At 53.2% G+C, this 15,326-nt stretch overlaps 5 protein-coding genes across 5 annotated transcripts; 2 read left to right on the forward strand and 3 right to left on the reverse strand.

Annotated features, from left to right (window-relative positions):
- The first annotated feature begins 16 nt into the window (after positions 1-16).
- Positions 17-2,264, forward strand: IAQ61_009035 (uncharacterized protein). The gene is made up of 3 exons (XM_066098227.1): positions 17-654; positions 710-1,338; positions 1,417-2,264. Exons 1-3 carry the CDS (start codon positions 58-60, stop codon positions 1,925-1,927), a joined length of 1,737 nt encoding a protein of 578 aa, XP_065951866.1. The 5' UTR covers positions 17-57; the 3' UTR covers positions 1,928-2,264.
- Positions 2,265-2,786: 522 nt separating this feature from the next.
- Positions 2,787-6,229, reverse strand: IAQ61_009036 (uncharacterized protein; the record flags this gene model as incomplete). The annotated part of the gene is made up of 2 exons (XM_003836643.1): positions 2,787-3,784; positions 3,835-6,229. 2 exons carry the CDS (start codon positions 6,227-6,229, stop codon positions 2,787-2,789), a joined length of 3,393 nt encoding a protein of 1,130 aa, XP_003836691.1.
- Positions 6,230-8,325: 2,096 nt separating this feature from the next.
- Positions 8,326-10,090, reverse strand: IAQ61_009037 (uncharacterized protein; the record flags this gene model as incomplete). Its single annotated transcript, XM_003836647.2, has 3 exons — positions 8,326-9,562; positions 9,641-9,747; positions 9,876-10,090. Coding segments are annotated over 3 exons (414 nt in total), but the record flags the coding sequence as incomplete, so codon positions are not given.
- A 19-nt stretch (positions 10,091-10,109) lies between these two features.
- Positions 10,110-11,206, forward strand: IAQ61_009038 (uncharacterized protein). Its single transcript, XM_003836648.2, has 2 exons — positions 10,110-10,518; positions 10,656-11,206. Exons 1-2 carry the CDS (start codon positions 10,361-10,363, stop codon positions 10,990-10,992), a joined length of 495 nt encoding a protein of 164 aa, XP_003836696.1. The 5' UTR covers positions 10,110-10,360; the 3' UTR covers positions 10,993-11,206.
- On the reverse strand, positions 11,207-14,950 carry IAQ61_009039 (uncharacterized protein). The gene is made up of 2 exons (XM_066098228.1): positions 14,515-14,950; positions 11,207-14,400 (listed from the first exon to the last, which is right to left on the reverse strand). Exons 1-2 carry the CDS (start codon positions 14,623-14,625, stop codon positions 11,500-11,502), a joined length of 3,012 nt encoding a protein of 1,003 aa, XP_065951867.1. The 5' UTR covers positions 14,626-14,950; the 3' UTR covers positions 11,207-11,499.
- Positions 14,951-15,326: the final 376 nt, after the last annotated feature.

The following is a 15,326-nucleotide window of genomic DNA, read 5'->3' on the forward strand; positions in this document are numbered from 1 at the left end:
CGGCTCTGGCGAACAGCAATAACAACATCAGCCAACGCCTATGGATTGCTGCCATATATGACGACGACATATTACAGAGCTATGAGGCTGACAATTGCCCATGGAATAGCCCCGTCGCCCTTGGTCCTGAGTTTCCTGCGCGCTCAAGTCCGGACTGCATTCGAATCGCCGACTGCCCAATGTGCAGGCTTGAGGAGACAACAGAGAGGGCATGGAGCCAACGGCAGGGGAATAATACGGGTACTGGATAAAATACCAAGAGCTGGACGTATTGGCGGTTTACAAGGAAGAGGACTGCTTGGCGATAGAGGTTTCGCAACGGAGCCATGCTTGTTGCAGAAAAAATTATCCAGATCAACTTTCGACATTGCGCAGACTTCCATACGACAAAGGACGTTCCTGTCTATTCGTAGTTTCGCCACAATACCCAGGCTCCAAGCATGGAATCCGTTCAGCTCTACGAAAGCGCGGCGACTTGGAGCGCCTGCACCACCGCCAGACGAACAGTCGACCAGCTCGAGCGGGTTCGGAGGTAGTCTGGGTCGCATGTCAAGGGCGACAAATGAACTTAAGATGCGATGTACAGAGCTCGATGAGCATGGTAACGTTACACTGGTCAATGGGGAGTTCAAAAAGAGCGAGCTCATCGCAAAGGTATTATGCCACCACCCAACTGCAGGCAATGGGAGACAACCCTGACAGTGAATAGTATGGCCTCCTCCCTCGAGATCTTCGGAAGATCGATTCTTCCCTTCTTCCTCACATCCTCGTTCGCCCAACCGCCATCCTCATCAATCTACTCAATCTGCGCGTCCTTCTGAAGCACAACCGCGTCCTCGTCTTTGACGCCTACGGTACCACAGACTCCAAGTCACAATCGGTCTTCATGTACGACCTCGATCTCAAACTGCGCCAAAAAGAGTCGGCCGCGAATGGCACTCTAGCATACGAATTTCGCGCCCTTGAAGCTGTGCTTATCAGCGTTACGTTGAGTCTGGAACAAGAATTTGAAGGCGTGAGCGAGCCAGTGGTTAGAGTACTCCGAGAGCTGGAAGAGGACATTGACAGAGACAAGTTGCGCTACCTGCTTATCTACAGCAAGAAATTGGGCAGTTTCGAACAGAAAGCACGATTGGTCAGGAACGCGCTCGAGGAACTCCTCGAAGCCGATGACGATCTGAGTGCCATGTATCTCACCGAGAAAGCAGAGGGCAGGACACGCGAAGACGATGACCACACAGAAGTCGAAATGCTTTTGGAATCGTACCATAAAGTCGCTGATGAAATCGTACAAGCAGCAGAGAACCTGGTATCCAGCATCCGCAACACCGAGGAAATGTGCGTTTAGCCCCTCTCCTTGTCCACCTCACAAAATATCATCCTAGCCACCCAAGCTAATCTACGTGAAATCCATAGCGTAAAAGCCATTCTCGACGCAAATCGCAACTCCCTCATGCTCCTCGACCTCAAATTCTCCATCTCCACCCTCTCCATTACAGCCGGAACCTTTGTCGCAGCCCTCTACGGCATGAATCTCAAGAACTTCATCGAAGAAAGCGACTTTGGCTTCTTCGGTGTCTCAGCATGGTGCACCGTCTTCGGTTTCCTCGTCGCCGCCTACGCCCTCACCAAACTCCGCAAAGTCCAACGTGTGAGCATGTACGGCCACGGGCCCGGTGCGCTCGTCAGTCGCGACCCGCCTAAAGTGACGAGCTGGGGCATGGGCGCGTGGGGCGGCGGCAGCAGGAATGGCGTTAGCCGCGGCGATTATGGGCCCCTGGGCCCGCTTCCCGGAGGAGCGCCCGATCTGACGGGCTTTGGGAAGAGGGGAGAGAGCTGGACGGATGTTGTGCCAAGGGAGCGCGTGCAGGCAAGGAGATTGGGTAGGGGGGACGCGAGACCGGATGAGGGTAATAAGGGGACATGATTTGGTATCGTGGGGAAAAAAGCGTGGGACAGTAGTGGCTGGATGGTGCTGGGTTCTGATATCGCTGTCTTGAAGCGGATGGAGGTTTGCTTCATATCTTTTAATTCTTCTCTGCTCAGATATCCCTCCTCTTTTCCTCTGCTATGATATGGTATGGTACACTGATTTTGTATATATCGTCGGTCTTGCATAGCGGTGGCGTCATGGCGTTATCAGTTTGCCGGGATTTTTCCACGTCAAGGGATTGTACGATTGTAGATGTAAATGTAAATGTAGTAGCTGTAGACCATTCATGTAGACTATCCCCATAGAATTCATGGCAGACAGTGGTTCACCACCCTAAACCTTCCTTGCCTCAGTGTACATATTGTCCCGGTGTCATGGCAAGGAAAAAGACACACCTGGTGGCTAGTACTAGCTTTGAGGTGGAAAAAGTCGATGCAAAATTATTTTATTCATTACAGGTGCGTAAAAATGACAGTGACGCTGTGGCTGCAGTTGTAGCTGTAGCTATAACTACTCGCTCGTGCTAAATAAAGAGAATCCAGAACAGGAAAACAGGGAAATAGCGGATCCGCTGAAGCGAGAGGCGGTGGCGGGTACGGGGTATCAAGTAGATATGACGGCGAAGAAGGAGAAGAAGGAGAAGAAGGAGAAGAAGAAGAAGAAGAAGAAGAAGAAGAAGGAAAGGGACAGACAGACAGAGAGAGAGATACACAAAAAGAACAAAATCAAGGAAACAAATAAACCTCCCTCGCTGTAGCCACGGCTATTACCATCCAAACACATCGCATCCCATCTAATTACATCAAATCATACACACATAACCCCCCTCCTTTCCCCCTCCAACCCCCGCAAATCACCCCTGCCGCCTCAACAACCACTCCACCGCCTCATCCACCCTCAACCCATCCCCCGCGTCCGTCAGCCGGAGCGCCTCTTTGGCCTCCTCGGGCGTGAAGCCCATCTCAACGATGCGGTAAATCGCCTTGTCGGCCGTGTTCTCGTGGCTCCCGGTGCTGAAGATGTCGCGCTGGGCCGGGTGCTGGGCGAAGACGGGGTGGGTCGGGGTGATGGGGCTGGGGGAGGAGGAGGAGTAGATGCTGGAGGGGGAGTGGTGGGTGGATTGGCGGTGGTGGAGGTGCTGGTGGTGCGGTTGGTATTGTTGGTGGACGCGGTGCCGGAAATAGGGGTGGTCTGCCATGGTGGGTCTGGCGGCGATGGTGTTGGAGCGGCGGTGGGCTGGGTGTTCTTCAATCGAGGGCATGCTGGTTGCTATGCTATACCGGTTGCTCGGGACGGTGGAAGGCGGTGGGGTGGGAAGAAGGGGCTCAGCGACCAGCCGGGGAATTGGAGATGGAGTTCTCGCGTTTGGGAGTTCGGCGAGCGGGATGCTGAGTTCACTGGCGTGAGCGGAGCGCAGCGATGGAATGTACGAGACGATGTTGTTGGCTGCGGCTTGGGTGGGTGGCTGTCGGGTGAGGTTGGCGATCACGGCGTCCCATTCACTCATTGGGCGTTCCTCGTTCATGGTGATCATCGGTCCGTGGTTGCCCGTGTTCTTGCGGTACCGGAGTTCGCTGATGTGGCGCTGGATGCGCATCTTGGACTGTTGGCGTTGGACCTCGCGCGAGGAGAGCCGGGCATATTTGTTTGCGATTTTGTCTTCGTAGATTCGGGATGTGGCTTCGGAGAGGAATTTACGGCGCGAGCCCCCAGAGACAGGGGGGCTCCAATTGACCAAGCCTTTTTGAGCTGCCAGATCGAACGCGGGTTTGACATCGTGTGGAGAGAGAAGCACGGAGAGGTCGAGGACGGTGGAGAGACCAAATGTAAGAAGGTAGTTGCACCATTCGTCTGTTTATTATTAGCATCTGCTAGTCAGGAAGACATGGAAGTTGACATACCAAGCATTGCCCATTCTCCGTCAATGTCACCGCCACGAACATGGGTAGGCTCAAAGACACCAGCTTGACGTGCCTCTGGCGTCTTCCCCGCAAAGCCCTGGAGAAGAACACCTAGACAGTTCCAAAGCTCCATCATGTCGAATAGTTGCTCGGCAGTCAGGCCGCCTTCGTTGCCTTGGGCAAAGCATTCGGGGGCACCAATCAGAGTGCCATTCATGTAGTCGGTGGTCATAATGCCCGAGCCAGTCTTCTCATGAGCGAGGTCGCCCCCTTTCAGCCAGTCCATCTGAGCCACAATGTCCTCTTCACGGCCCTTTCCAGATCCGAATATCTTGCAAAAGGTCCAAATACGCCACAATGCACTGTCGACCCTAGCACGCTCCTCGGGGCCATTGGTAACAAGCGCAACCGTGATTTCAGGGCGCAAGAACGACTGGCACTTCTCCAGAATCTGTGCCTTGATTTTACAGACGACTGCCTCGTCGCGCTTATGTAGCTGCATATAGGTCAAAGGCGTATATTCTTCCTCTGGTCGGGCCATCTCCAGGTCCTCGGCGTACAACAGATCGTGCCCAGGAAAAGCAATCTCTCTGAATTCCCACGCGGGAGGAGACATCTTGTACAGTGTGGATTTGATAAGATCGAGCTCGTGGCGCTTGTAGACGCGATAAAAGCCCCGGTTCACCTTGGCCGCAGCAAACAAGTCGTCCCAACTGTCCAAACTTTGCAAAATACCCAATATGACCCTCTCTGCACCTCCTGGCGTAATCGTACGTTTCAAGTCTGGTGGCGGCATTTCGACCGGGACGGGTTCGAAGGTCTTGGCCGTCTTCTTGGGTTCTGGAATGGCAAGCTTGAGGCCGCCGTTGATCCTTGTACGTGGGCGTGCTTCCGACATCTGCGACGCGATGTGACTGTCCGGGAGTGTGGCGATGGATTTATAATACGCAGCTGAGCGTCGCTTACTTGACTTCCTCGGCACCTCTGGTGGTGGATCAAGAGGTTCGAATTCTCCAAGGTCGAGCGGGCAGTGCTCTTTTGCTTCATCACCGACAGTAGCATCTGTCTGGTCTTTCATCTCCCGAGGACTCTCGAGCCACTCAGCCTCTTTGGGGGAAGTAGGCTGCGCTGGCTCTTCATTCTCTGCCGTGGGCTGTTCAGTGGTGAAGGAAATGAGAGTGTGTTCCAAGTCGTCCACAGCCTGACTAAGGGTTGGTGTGAGGGTTGAAAATTCCTTAGACGCAGAACGCCTGATTGCTTTGTCGATGACCCCGTGTGAAGCGTCCAGTGTGCGGCTCCGTCGGGCAATATTTCGCTTGGATGATTTGCGGGCTATAATGGGTCTGCGCGGTAACTTCTTCACAGTACCACGATTGCAATCTGCCTCACAGGTGGGCTTGAAAGACTCGTCCTGTTCGATGGGGGGATGCGATGCGTATCTACGAGGTGGGGAAGCAGGCGGAGGAATACGCTCGTTGCGGGCAGCCTCTGCCGAGACTGTCGTTTGAAACAGCACGGGAATGGTGCCAACGATTGAACTTTGGACGATAGATTCGGACACGGAGCGTCTCACAGCCTTGGATCTGTTTGGAACGTCCTCAATCTCCACACTTGTTTTCGACGAGCGGTTGCTGTGAATCGACGACGCATCGCTATGGTGTGAGTAATCGGACCCGCTACTTGATTGTGACCATCTCTTGTGATATTTTGTACTGCGCGATGCAACCCCGCGGCTGCCCTTGCGGCCTACTGAGGCTGTGTGTTGCACTCGTTTGGCGTGGATATGTGAGTGAAATTGGCTCAATGGTGAAACGATTGAATTTCGAATGGTATTTGGGGTCGCAGACGGGGGTGACACATCATAGACACGGTTTCCCTCGCGCCTATTCAGGGTCGAATGACAAGAGCTTCCTTTTGGTGTATCGAAGAAGGGAAGGGCGGGTAGAGGTCGATCCCTTCCACTAGGGATGACTACCCTTATCTTTGGTTTATGAAACCGGTCAAAGGGCTGGCTGCTGCTGGTGTCGGATCTGGAGGGGCAGCGGGTGCCTTTTCGCCAATGAATCTTCCCATGTTTATACGATCCAATCGTTTCTTTCAGTAGTGGGGTGCTCCGGGCCTTCTTCAGTCCTGGGTTGGAGCGGCTTGTCGTAGGCCTAGCACTACTGGGGGTTGCGCTTCTTGGACCGCCTTTGATATCCTCGGCTAGAGATGGCGAAGATGGCTTGCTTGGTGAAGTTGCAGACTTGCCATGGGACCGAAGATACCGTTGGTAACTCTGTCCGATATCCAGGCCTCGTTGCTGCTCGAGAGCCTTGTCATGTAATATCGGACTCTCAGGAACAGCATGCAAGATTGTGGCCGACTTTTTCGAGCACTTGGACTTAGAAGACATCCTCGTTTTGGTCGCGATTCTGACCAAGGTGCATTAGTAGGTCAGCGCGGGTCGCTAATGCGCGACACGATGAGTTCTGGACGTTTGTAATGGTAGAAAGGCTGGCAAGCTAGAGTTGGTTTTGTGTTATAGGCTGCGATAGGGCAAAGTGGGAGAATGGGAGAGAAGCTGTGAGTAAAGTCTGACGGGAGCCAACTGGCAAACATCACGATCATGGTGGCAGGGCAACAGTATACCAGCCGGATTCAAAATAGCTAGGCGTAGCTTGGCTCTCGTAGAGACCTGGGAACTGCCCGCAATGGCCGGGGGCGGTCGAATAAGTCCAAACGTGGCGTGCCGGGGCCAGAGGAGTCCGTGAGATGACCGAGACAGGCTGCCCATAGGTACATGGTGTCTAGGTATGATGAAGTCCGTCGTCCAGTCGTACACAAGCCGCTTTGGTAAGCAGTGAGCCATCCTGTTGCGAGAGAAGCCCATTTTGACCCCTCACATGCTACAAATGCATGAATGTCCCATACACTCTTCCTGGCCTCAATGGAAGCCAACCTCGAGCTGGCGATGTTTTGACGTGCCGTTGACGGTCATTCATCGGACGGTTCGGACCTTCACCATGCGCGACCAGAAGCGATCGACGCTTGGACCGCAATCTATTTTGGGGCGCGAGGAACACTCAGCCACCAGAATGCATGCTAACATGCTAACTTTCGTGATCCGGGGCCATTGCTGACCTGTGCTCCCCATACTATCTTGCCCGGCCCATGCCCTTCTAACTGGCTTGGTCCTCTTCACAACTTCACATACTATATTTCTGTACGCTTGCCTGTTTCATATCTTCCCGCGACCCAAATTCCTACACATCATCATCTTACTAGTTATAGAAACCCACTCACCCCCCCCCCGCCGGTCTTTTGTCGTGCCTACCTACTAGATGTGTACTTACAGGAAATATCCTACATAGTAGGCATCTTTCGCCGTCCGCACCTGTCGGGACTCGAGGACCAGCCGGACAGATGGGAACAAATGATCCGAGAAAAGTCGGCCGTTAAGGATCAACAGTACAGTACTCCGTACACTTACGATCCCAAGGTTGGCTATTGCCAAAAAGCCAACGATCATGCTTGACCACAGGACAGCAGGCTGCCTTAGGCTGCCAAGGCGAGCAGCATGTCTTTCCGCAGGTTACCGGTGGATGCGCGCACATGCTAGAAGCAAACAGAGCTGATGACTTCAGCTACCGGTAGTACTCCAGAGTTGGAAAGGATGGCTAACGTCCCCCCCCCTCTTCCTCTCCAAGGATTCCGTTCTCGTGTGCAAGAACCCATTCTGCGGTACGGGATCGACCCGAGTCTAGCGGCTCGTATTCTTACCCAGAGTATACGAAGAAGGTACCGTACGTCCGTAGGTGACTGTACGCTTCTTTGTTGTCGCTATACGGATTCGGACGTAAATCCCATGCACATACACAGTACCTACAATAGTCTTTCTGACATGAGATTCGAAAAGGGGCCTCCACAAAAAAAAACATCGAAAGCCTAATTCACAAAAGAAACTATTGGCTGTGCCCTAGCGCATGACACCAGAGGGCGTTGATATCTCTGTTCATTCTTTCCAATTAATCTTCTCAATCCTTTAGCAACTGGTAGCATTTGCCCTGTTCGGGGGACGGATGCATTCCCAGCCCACCGAGACTGATCTGAGGCACGATGCAGACAGCAGGTTTGCCGCGCCGCATAGCAAGTTTGCCGTATTGGCATTCATACTAACCCCTCAAACGCCATCGAGGCAAAATCGCGTCAAGCGATGCTGTTGGCTACACGCTGTGCTTCAGTTACATGTCTTTGCACCCATGTTCCATGCATGCCCACCCCCCAGACCACATACTTGTACACTCACACACACGCACGTGTTGCAAAACGATCCAGCATGACTGTGCCGACGACAGCAGCAGCAGAAGGAGGAGGGAGGGATCCAACAAAGGCTTGTCTCGGGACTGTGCGTGCTCCATTGTAAATCGTGGGGCAAAGGCTCAAGCCAGCAATTCGTCCCAGTCTCTAATCTCCCCCACGCCCGCACGGCTTCCGGCTTCCAAGACAAGACAAAGATACCGTAGCTAAGAGGGTATGCACTGAGTAGCCAGCTGCATAGTAGTACAAGCCAACTACACTACCCTACCCTAGCCACTGGACTCCGGCCCCATCCGCCAAGCCCAATTCGCCCCATGCTTTCGGAGTCCGGGGCACACTTTCTCCCAATGTGTCTCAATGTCTTTCTCTCTCTGTGAGTGTGTGCACCTATACCTACACAGTACCCAACCCGAACAGTTGGCCTGACCTCATACTCGGAAAAAAGTCTCCTTGTCTCAGGTTAGGGATTTGGGTTTACCCCGCAATCAACTCGAAACTCGGCTGTTGCGTCTGTGCGCGATGGACCAGAGCTGTGATGGAGGTAGTAGGTACCGTACCTACAGTGCTCGAGGCATTTCTGCTATAGTTACAAGGTGATGGGGTGTGTGTGTTTTGCTGAGACAGAGGGTAGGTATGTATCCTGCCTTGGAATGCGTTCGGGGTCTCGTGATAGGTAGGATAGCAGGTTGTACCAAGGAGGCGGTGGATTAGATGTTGATGTGGTGCGATGGGTTGGTTATATGGCGCTCTAGGGTATACAAGTGTGACATGTCGTGGTTTGCTAACACGCTGGACCCTTCTAGTGTTGACGGGGTGTCTGAATCAGACTTGAGTCTTGGGCTGAACGCTTTGATGTAGTGCCTCGTGTGTGTCGGCCTGATCATCTGTCGATTCATGCTATAGAATTACACATCATCTTCCCCTCGCAGTTTCGCGGCGACTCTTATCATGGATTGTTGTGGTGAGCGAGTGCGGGAGAAAATGGTAAAACAAGGCAAGGATTGTTTACGTTAATGTTCGTCGTGGGCTGTTAGTCGCGCGTGGAGAGGTGAAGGGCGCATATCAGGAGATGCAAATGCTTGTGTAGTGACATACTGAGCAAACCACACGCTCACAGCCCATTTTCGCTCATCGAGCTCTATCCATCAGCACCATTTCATCGTCCATCAGTCAGAGATCCAATGAGTGGCCCAAGATGATGGCCAGGGCGTGAAGACCAAGGTGAAAGACACCGACGGCCAACTGTAGCAGGATATATGATTGGTATTAGTGTATCGAACCACAACCCACATCCCACATGTACACTGTTGTTTCCTCAGCATCTCCTCCGCCGACGGTTATATAGTGGATTGCGCAAGTTGCGTGACTTGCTGCTCGATAGCCTTGTCGTCCAGTCCCTTCAACGACACCCTTTTCTCCTTGCCAAAATCTACACCCGCTCCGTCAGCATCCATTGCCACCTCCTAAATACTATATCAAGAAGCAGAAAACTGGATCATGGACGCACCGAATCGCGCATAGAGGGTGGGCTCGGTGCCGCTGGCTTCGCGGATCATGATGGGGGTGTGGGGGTTGTGCTTCTTCATTGTGGGATAGGTTCGGGTGAGGAAGTTTCTGTCGGTTCTCTTGTTAGCACGGCGACTCTTTGCATCATATCTCCCCCCTCTCTCCCTTGCTTCGTCTCGGGCATGGCGCTGAGAGAGCAAGAGTCAAGACATCTCTCCTCCCCGCGAGACACATACCTCACCGGCGCACTATGCTCGCTCGTCTGGCAGAACAAGAAGCGCAACTCCTTCAAGCCCTGGCTAAACGCATATTTCGACGCCATTTCTCGTGACGGGGAGGTTGGGGGTGCGAGTGTTATGTGGGAGGGAGATTCAATTGGCATGTGCTCATTCACTCTCTCTGTCGCTCTCAATCGCGAAATGTCCCAAAACGACACTAGCGCCGAGAGCGGCTGCGGACCCGAGCGGGCGCGCGGATTTCCTCCAAACCACCGCCCGCCCCCAGGTTACCAAGCAAAACCCAGCGGAACCGTCAGCCCCGACATCGCGACAACCAAAAGACCCAAAGGCTACTGCTGTCTTTTACTTGCTGTCGCGGCAGCCCACCAGACAATCCCTCCACGACAGGAGCAAAACAAAAGAGAGAGATCGATAGCCGGCCTCCCTTTCCAAATACTCTCGATATAAGACGTCTGTCGCCGCCCTCCCTCCCCTTCACCATCATGTCGTTCCGCCCCGGCTCCCGCATCTTCAACACCTTCCGACCCTTCTTCCAGCGCGCCCATGCCCGCAGACGAGTCAACACAGCCGCCGGTGCTGAACCAGCCGGCTTCCAAAAGTTCTGGAACAGTCCCATTGGGCCCAAGACGGTGCACTTCTGGTACGTCTCTTGTCCACCACCAACATCTCCCCTCACTTGCTTCCCAATCCCTACTGTCTCTACTATATTACACTACACCACACTACACCACGGCCTGAAACACACTTCCCCCCATTAACCTCAATCCCACAAAACAGGGCCCCAGTCATGAAATGGGGCATGGTCCTCGCCGGCGCCTCAGACTTCTCCCGCCCCGCCGAATCCCTCTCCTTCACCCAAAACTTTGCCCTCATGTGCACGGGCGCCATCTGGACCCGCTGGTGCTTCGTCATCCGCCCCAAGAACATTGCCCTCGCGGCCGTCAACTTTCTCGTCTTTTGCGTCGGCGCAACACAGGTCGGTCGCATCTATGCGTATAACAAGAGTCTGGAGGCGACGGGCGAGGTGGCGAGGAGTGAGGGTAGGCAGTTGGAGGGCGAGTTGAAGAAGGTGGTGGAGAAGGCTGAGGGCGAGGTGGAGAAGGTGGTTAGATAGTTCAGGGGAGAGAGGTCGGGTAGGGAGGTTGTTTGGAGTGTGTGGTGGGAGTGGAAAGAAGCTTTGTTTGTATATGCTACGTACAAGTATGCATAGACAAAAATTCAGCATCATGGCATCCCACGCCTATCCATCTTGAATCACAGCTTAGCCCACGGCTCATACACTCAAATTGTGATCAACTATCATTACAAAAGAGACACCAGTCTAACCCTTCTCACACATTGGACTCGCTCTCCCCTCCCAATCCCCACAGCACAGTAAAAAAATCCACATTTCGCTAATCTGGGTATCCATTTATCCATGTACGCGCCCGCTCGAGCAGATCATGCCATTCAAGAGAGAAAAACCCTTCCATCACAAAGGAAAATAGAGACTTTGGTTCCTCGCCCAAGAATCTGCGAACAAAAAGGTAATGCAGCCGCACAGTCTTGCCTACCCAAGATGAAGAAAGAAAGATCAAAACAAAGAACGCTTGTGACCATAACCATGACCATGACCACCATCTCAGACCCGAATCACAATCCTGACATTCAACCCCCGCGCCTCACGAATACAACAGGACAAGCACGTCCGCGTAGCCCTCCCAACAACCGCATGCAGACCCTTTTCCGCACACCAAGCCCGCGCCAACAACTCCCCGTCAGACGAGGAGCGCGCATCCAGCACAAGAACCGTCTTCTTGTTATTGACAATCGTGTCCGCGACACTATTCTGGGAGTTGGCTAGAGAGAGCAGCCGCTCCGACGACTTGGACGTGTGCATCTCAAAGGGGAGTTCAAAGTCCGGCTCGAGGATGCGGGTTGCGGGCACAATCTTGTAGAGGTAGGATTTGTGCAGGGGATGGGCGCTCAATGGCTTGCCGTGGGGGATCAGGTGGTGGGGGCTGAAGATTTCGGCGTCATCTGCCGCGCCGACTTCGTAGGTGCGTTTGGGGGTGATGGTGGATGAGGTGGGTGGGTGGGATAGCAAGGGCTCGAAGCCGTGGCTGTTGCGGCGCGAGAGTGTCATGCTTCGTTTGGATGATGATCGTGACAAGGTGCCTGCTCGTGATCGCTTGAGGATATAAGGTAAGCTGGCGACTGACGGGGTGGCCGGAGCTGGTTTGCTGCAAGGCCATGAAGTGATGAAGTACACATCGTATGCCAGTGTCAACGTCTGGATCAGCGTCTGATCTTGAGAAGCAAATGTGAACAATGCGGTTTGAATGTCCTGTTCAGGCGAGAGCACGGCACAGTTGTCGTCGTCGATCAAGTCTGGGTTGATCGGCGTGAGCTCCCAGTGCGAGAAGCCAAGGACAGGTATCGGAGGCAACTCTGGATCTAAAGGCAAGACGAGATCCTCGGATATAGCCGAAGCCATGTCGGATTCTGGAATGATGGCTGATTCTCGAGAGATTGGATCATAACCATCTGTCACGCGTAAATGCCGATCGTGCAGAAGTTGCTCACTGTGGATATTGTGCCAACCAGTGGGACCAGAAGGTAACTTGGGACATGAAATCCAGCCCATGCATTCTGTGGAGCCATCTAAACAAGCCAGGACACGACCAACAATCGAGTGCTTGCTCCACCATGTCCTTTCCTGGTAGGTGAAGCCACCGTAGAGATTCGCACAGTCGCCAAGGCTACTTATCGCGGACTTGTCGTTTTCAAGCAATGTGGAAATTAAATAGTGTGAGATGGCCTCGCCGGGAAGGACCAGCCCGGTCAAATAGGAACGACTTAGCCATCCGCCTACTCCCTCCAACAAAGGTTGGGAGTGATGACTGGATGTTGGGCGAGAAGGAGAGAGCGGCACACGCAATGCTTGCGAGTCCCGACGATCCATAGCAGGTTTTCCAACATCTCCAAAGTAGCTGCCAATGGCCTGCTCGGATGGGAGGGGTGTGTGAAGCGGCGTTCCGTAGACGCTGATACAATACGGAGTACTGTTGTCAGGCGATTTGCCAACAGACGAAAGCTGCTGCATGCTCTCGGTGGCGTTGGGTACACCTACTTTACTACCTAGCTCTTTGATAACATCCACAGCGCCAGGCCAGCGTATAGTCTCCGCAAAATGAAATAATCCTGACAGCTGTTGGGTCTGGTGTTGTGGCAGAAAGATGACATCTGCCAATGGCGATTCCGTTGGCTCGTTTCCTCCCCAGAGAGATTTTAGTCCGCGTGACTTGGATTGCGCCACCGTACCAACCTCGTTGCCTTTGATAACTGAAATGTTTTCAAGAAATGTACGAGCCAGGACCAGATCCCAATCTACCTTTATGTTTTTTGCCTCGAGGAAACCGGTGATGTCGTTGAAATTGATTCGAAGTCGTAGTTCAGCATCCAAAGCATCCATGTTTGTAAAGGCATCCAGACGTAGCAGCAGTTCACACGAGAGCGTAATCTGCAATAACAATATCTCGCGTTTCGTCCATTGCGAATGAGATTCAAGCTCAGAGTACGCATCCGGATCGCTCCATAAGATTTGACCCAGCCGTATCCTCCATTCGACTAGACTGAAGTCGTACCAGACACCCTTGAGTTTCAGTATCCGGAGCAACGTCATGATTTGTATTTGCAAGCCAGTCGGATCGTCTACGGAGTCGTCGTAGCCTGGTGGCATGAGGAACTTGGAGAACAGATTGGCATACAAGTCTCCGGAACTCTGGTTATTGAGAATGGTCATGGGTTCTGGAGTATCCTGGAACGCTTCATACATGTCTTGCAACTCGACCAAGCGATCGTAGATGAGAGTGAGCTCGGCGGATCGTATACCGAGCCTCTCGGGGTTGGTTTGCATCAGCTCCTTATTCCTAGTCGTTTCCAGATAGTCCATGCCAGACTGAGACTCTTCTGTATCGATGACGAGACTATCGGAGACGGGCAAGCCGACGAAGTAAGAGAAGCCTACACTTCCTGGCTCGACACCTTGACTACCGAGCATGTTGGGCATTTCGACCACGTCTGGCGTGTATCCCTTGTATGTCTTTTCCTTTTCTAAAGACGGTTGGGCTAGATGGACGCCACTATGTAGGCTCATTGCAGCGAATGCACGCTCCTTGAGAGGAGCTGAGTCGGAGGCATCCTCCTTGGTGTTCTCGCTATCCCAAGGAAAGGATACCGAGGGCTCATGGTTGCCGTTGCCGCTCTTAACGTGGAAGTGCGGGGCGCCAGCGAAGAGTACGCGGAGCTGATCCTCAGTCAAGGCTGTGACCCTGTCCTCCTCTTTCAGTCGTCCTCTTTCTGTCGAAGGTGGCTTCGGCCCTGTCTCTGCCTCTTGTATACTTGGTATCTCTGCCTCTTTTATGTCTTGTTTCTCTGCCTCTTCTGCGAATCTGTCTTGTGGCTTGGGGTGAAGGGGATCCGTAGTCTTGGGCTCAAACCAAGTTTTCTGTCGAGACTGTGACTCAGGAACGGCTGGCATCTTCGGATCGCTATTAGCTTGCGCGTCACGGATCATCATACTAAACGATAACCCATACCAAAGGCTTGCTCGGAAAGACAAGCAGGTAGAAGTCAAGGAGTGATGGGAGCGTACATGTGCATCATTACGAGCCTGTGGCTTCTGTCGCCATGAGCGGAGGAATCGCCCAAGTCTCTGTCGCTTGCTGTTCTTTCTCTCCAGCTTGCCACCCGTCTGTTCCGACATTTTTCGTGTGTAGGCCAGCCAGCATCATGGAGAGGTACAGACACGGACACTGGAACTGGCGACTGGCAGCTTGCGGCTTAGGCGAAGCATGCTGGCAACCTGACGCGCGCTATGAGAGACAGAAAAGGGGAATTCCAAGGGAATGAGCGAATCTCATCTCGTTAAAGATGGTTGAACACACAAATACACACACACGCACGCACACTCGCACACATGCACACATCCGCCTGCACGCGAAACCAAGGCACCATGGCAAATATCCCTGTCGAAGCCCCCATCACAGGCTGGGGAGGGGCCCGAGGGGAGTGGGGAGTGGGGAGGTGGCGGGAGGGGGATGAAAGTCGTGAGACCTTGTCGTCCGATCATTGCGCACACGCGCATCCCGAGGTCAGGCCCGTCGTGACGCAACCGCCAAGCACTCACTCACTCACTCACACACACACACACACACTCACTCACTCACTCACTCACACACACAGTGAACCTCATGACGACGCAGGAGGTGTGGGAACACAATTTCAGTCGTCTTCTTCGGCAATGATGACATTGTGTTCACCTGCTTTGGCACTCTCGAGCTGCGCTCTCACAGTGCTACATTGTTCATATCCACTTTCTGTCCATAAAGATTGCTAAACCTGTTCCTTTCCAGCCTTCGATCCACCAAGCCTTGTGCCTGAATCATCTCTAGCCCTTTTCTTTCG

This window comes from Plenodomus lingam (genome assembly GCF_022343315.1).
Source record: "Plenodomus lingam strain CAN1 chromosome Unknown contig_5, whole genome shotgun sequence".
In the NCBI taxonomy this organism is placed as follows: domain Eukaryota; kingdom Fungi; phylum Ascomycota; class Dothideomycetes; order Pleosporales; family Leptosphaeriaceae; genus Plenodomus; species Plenodomus lingam.

Excerpts from the sequence above, each read along its gene's own strand:
- IAQ61_009039 (XM_066098228.1), bottom strand. The coding sequence starts at position 14,625 with ATGTCGGAACAGACGGGTGGCAAGCTGGAGAGAAAGAACAGCAAGCGA. Across the intron at positions 14,401-14,514 it reads AGGCTCGTAATGATGCACAT|ATGCCAGCCGTTCCTGAGTC; the intron begins GTACGCTCCCAT and ends AGCGATCCGAAG.
- IAQ61_009038 (XM_003836648.2), top strand. The coding sequence starts at position 10,361 with ATGTCGTTCCGCCCCGGCTCCCGCATCTTCAACACCTTCCGACCCTTC. Across the intron at positions 10,519-10,655 it reads CCCAAGACGGTGCACTTCTG|GGCCCCAGTCATGAAATGGG; the intron begins GTACGTCTCTTG and ends CCCACAAAACAG.
- IAQ61_009035 (XM_066098227.1), top strand. The coding sequence starts at position 58 with ATGACGACGACATATTACAGAGCTATGAGGCTGACAATTGCCCATGGA. Across the intron at positions 655-709 it reads AGAGCGAGCTCATCGCAAAG|TATGGCCTCCTCCCTCGAGA; the intron begins GTATTATGCCAC and ends GACAGTGAATAG. Across the intron at positions 1,339-1,416 it reads ATCCGCAACACCGAGGAAAT|CGTAAAAGCCATTCTCGACG; the intron begins GTGCGTTTAGCC and ends TGAAATCCATAG.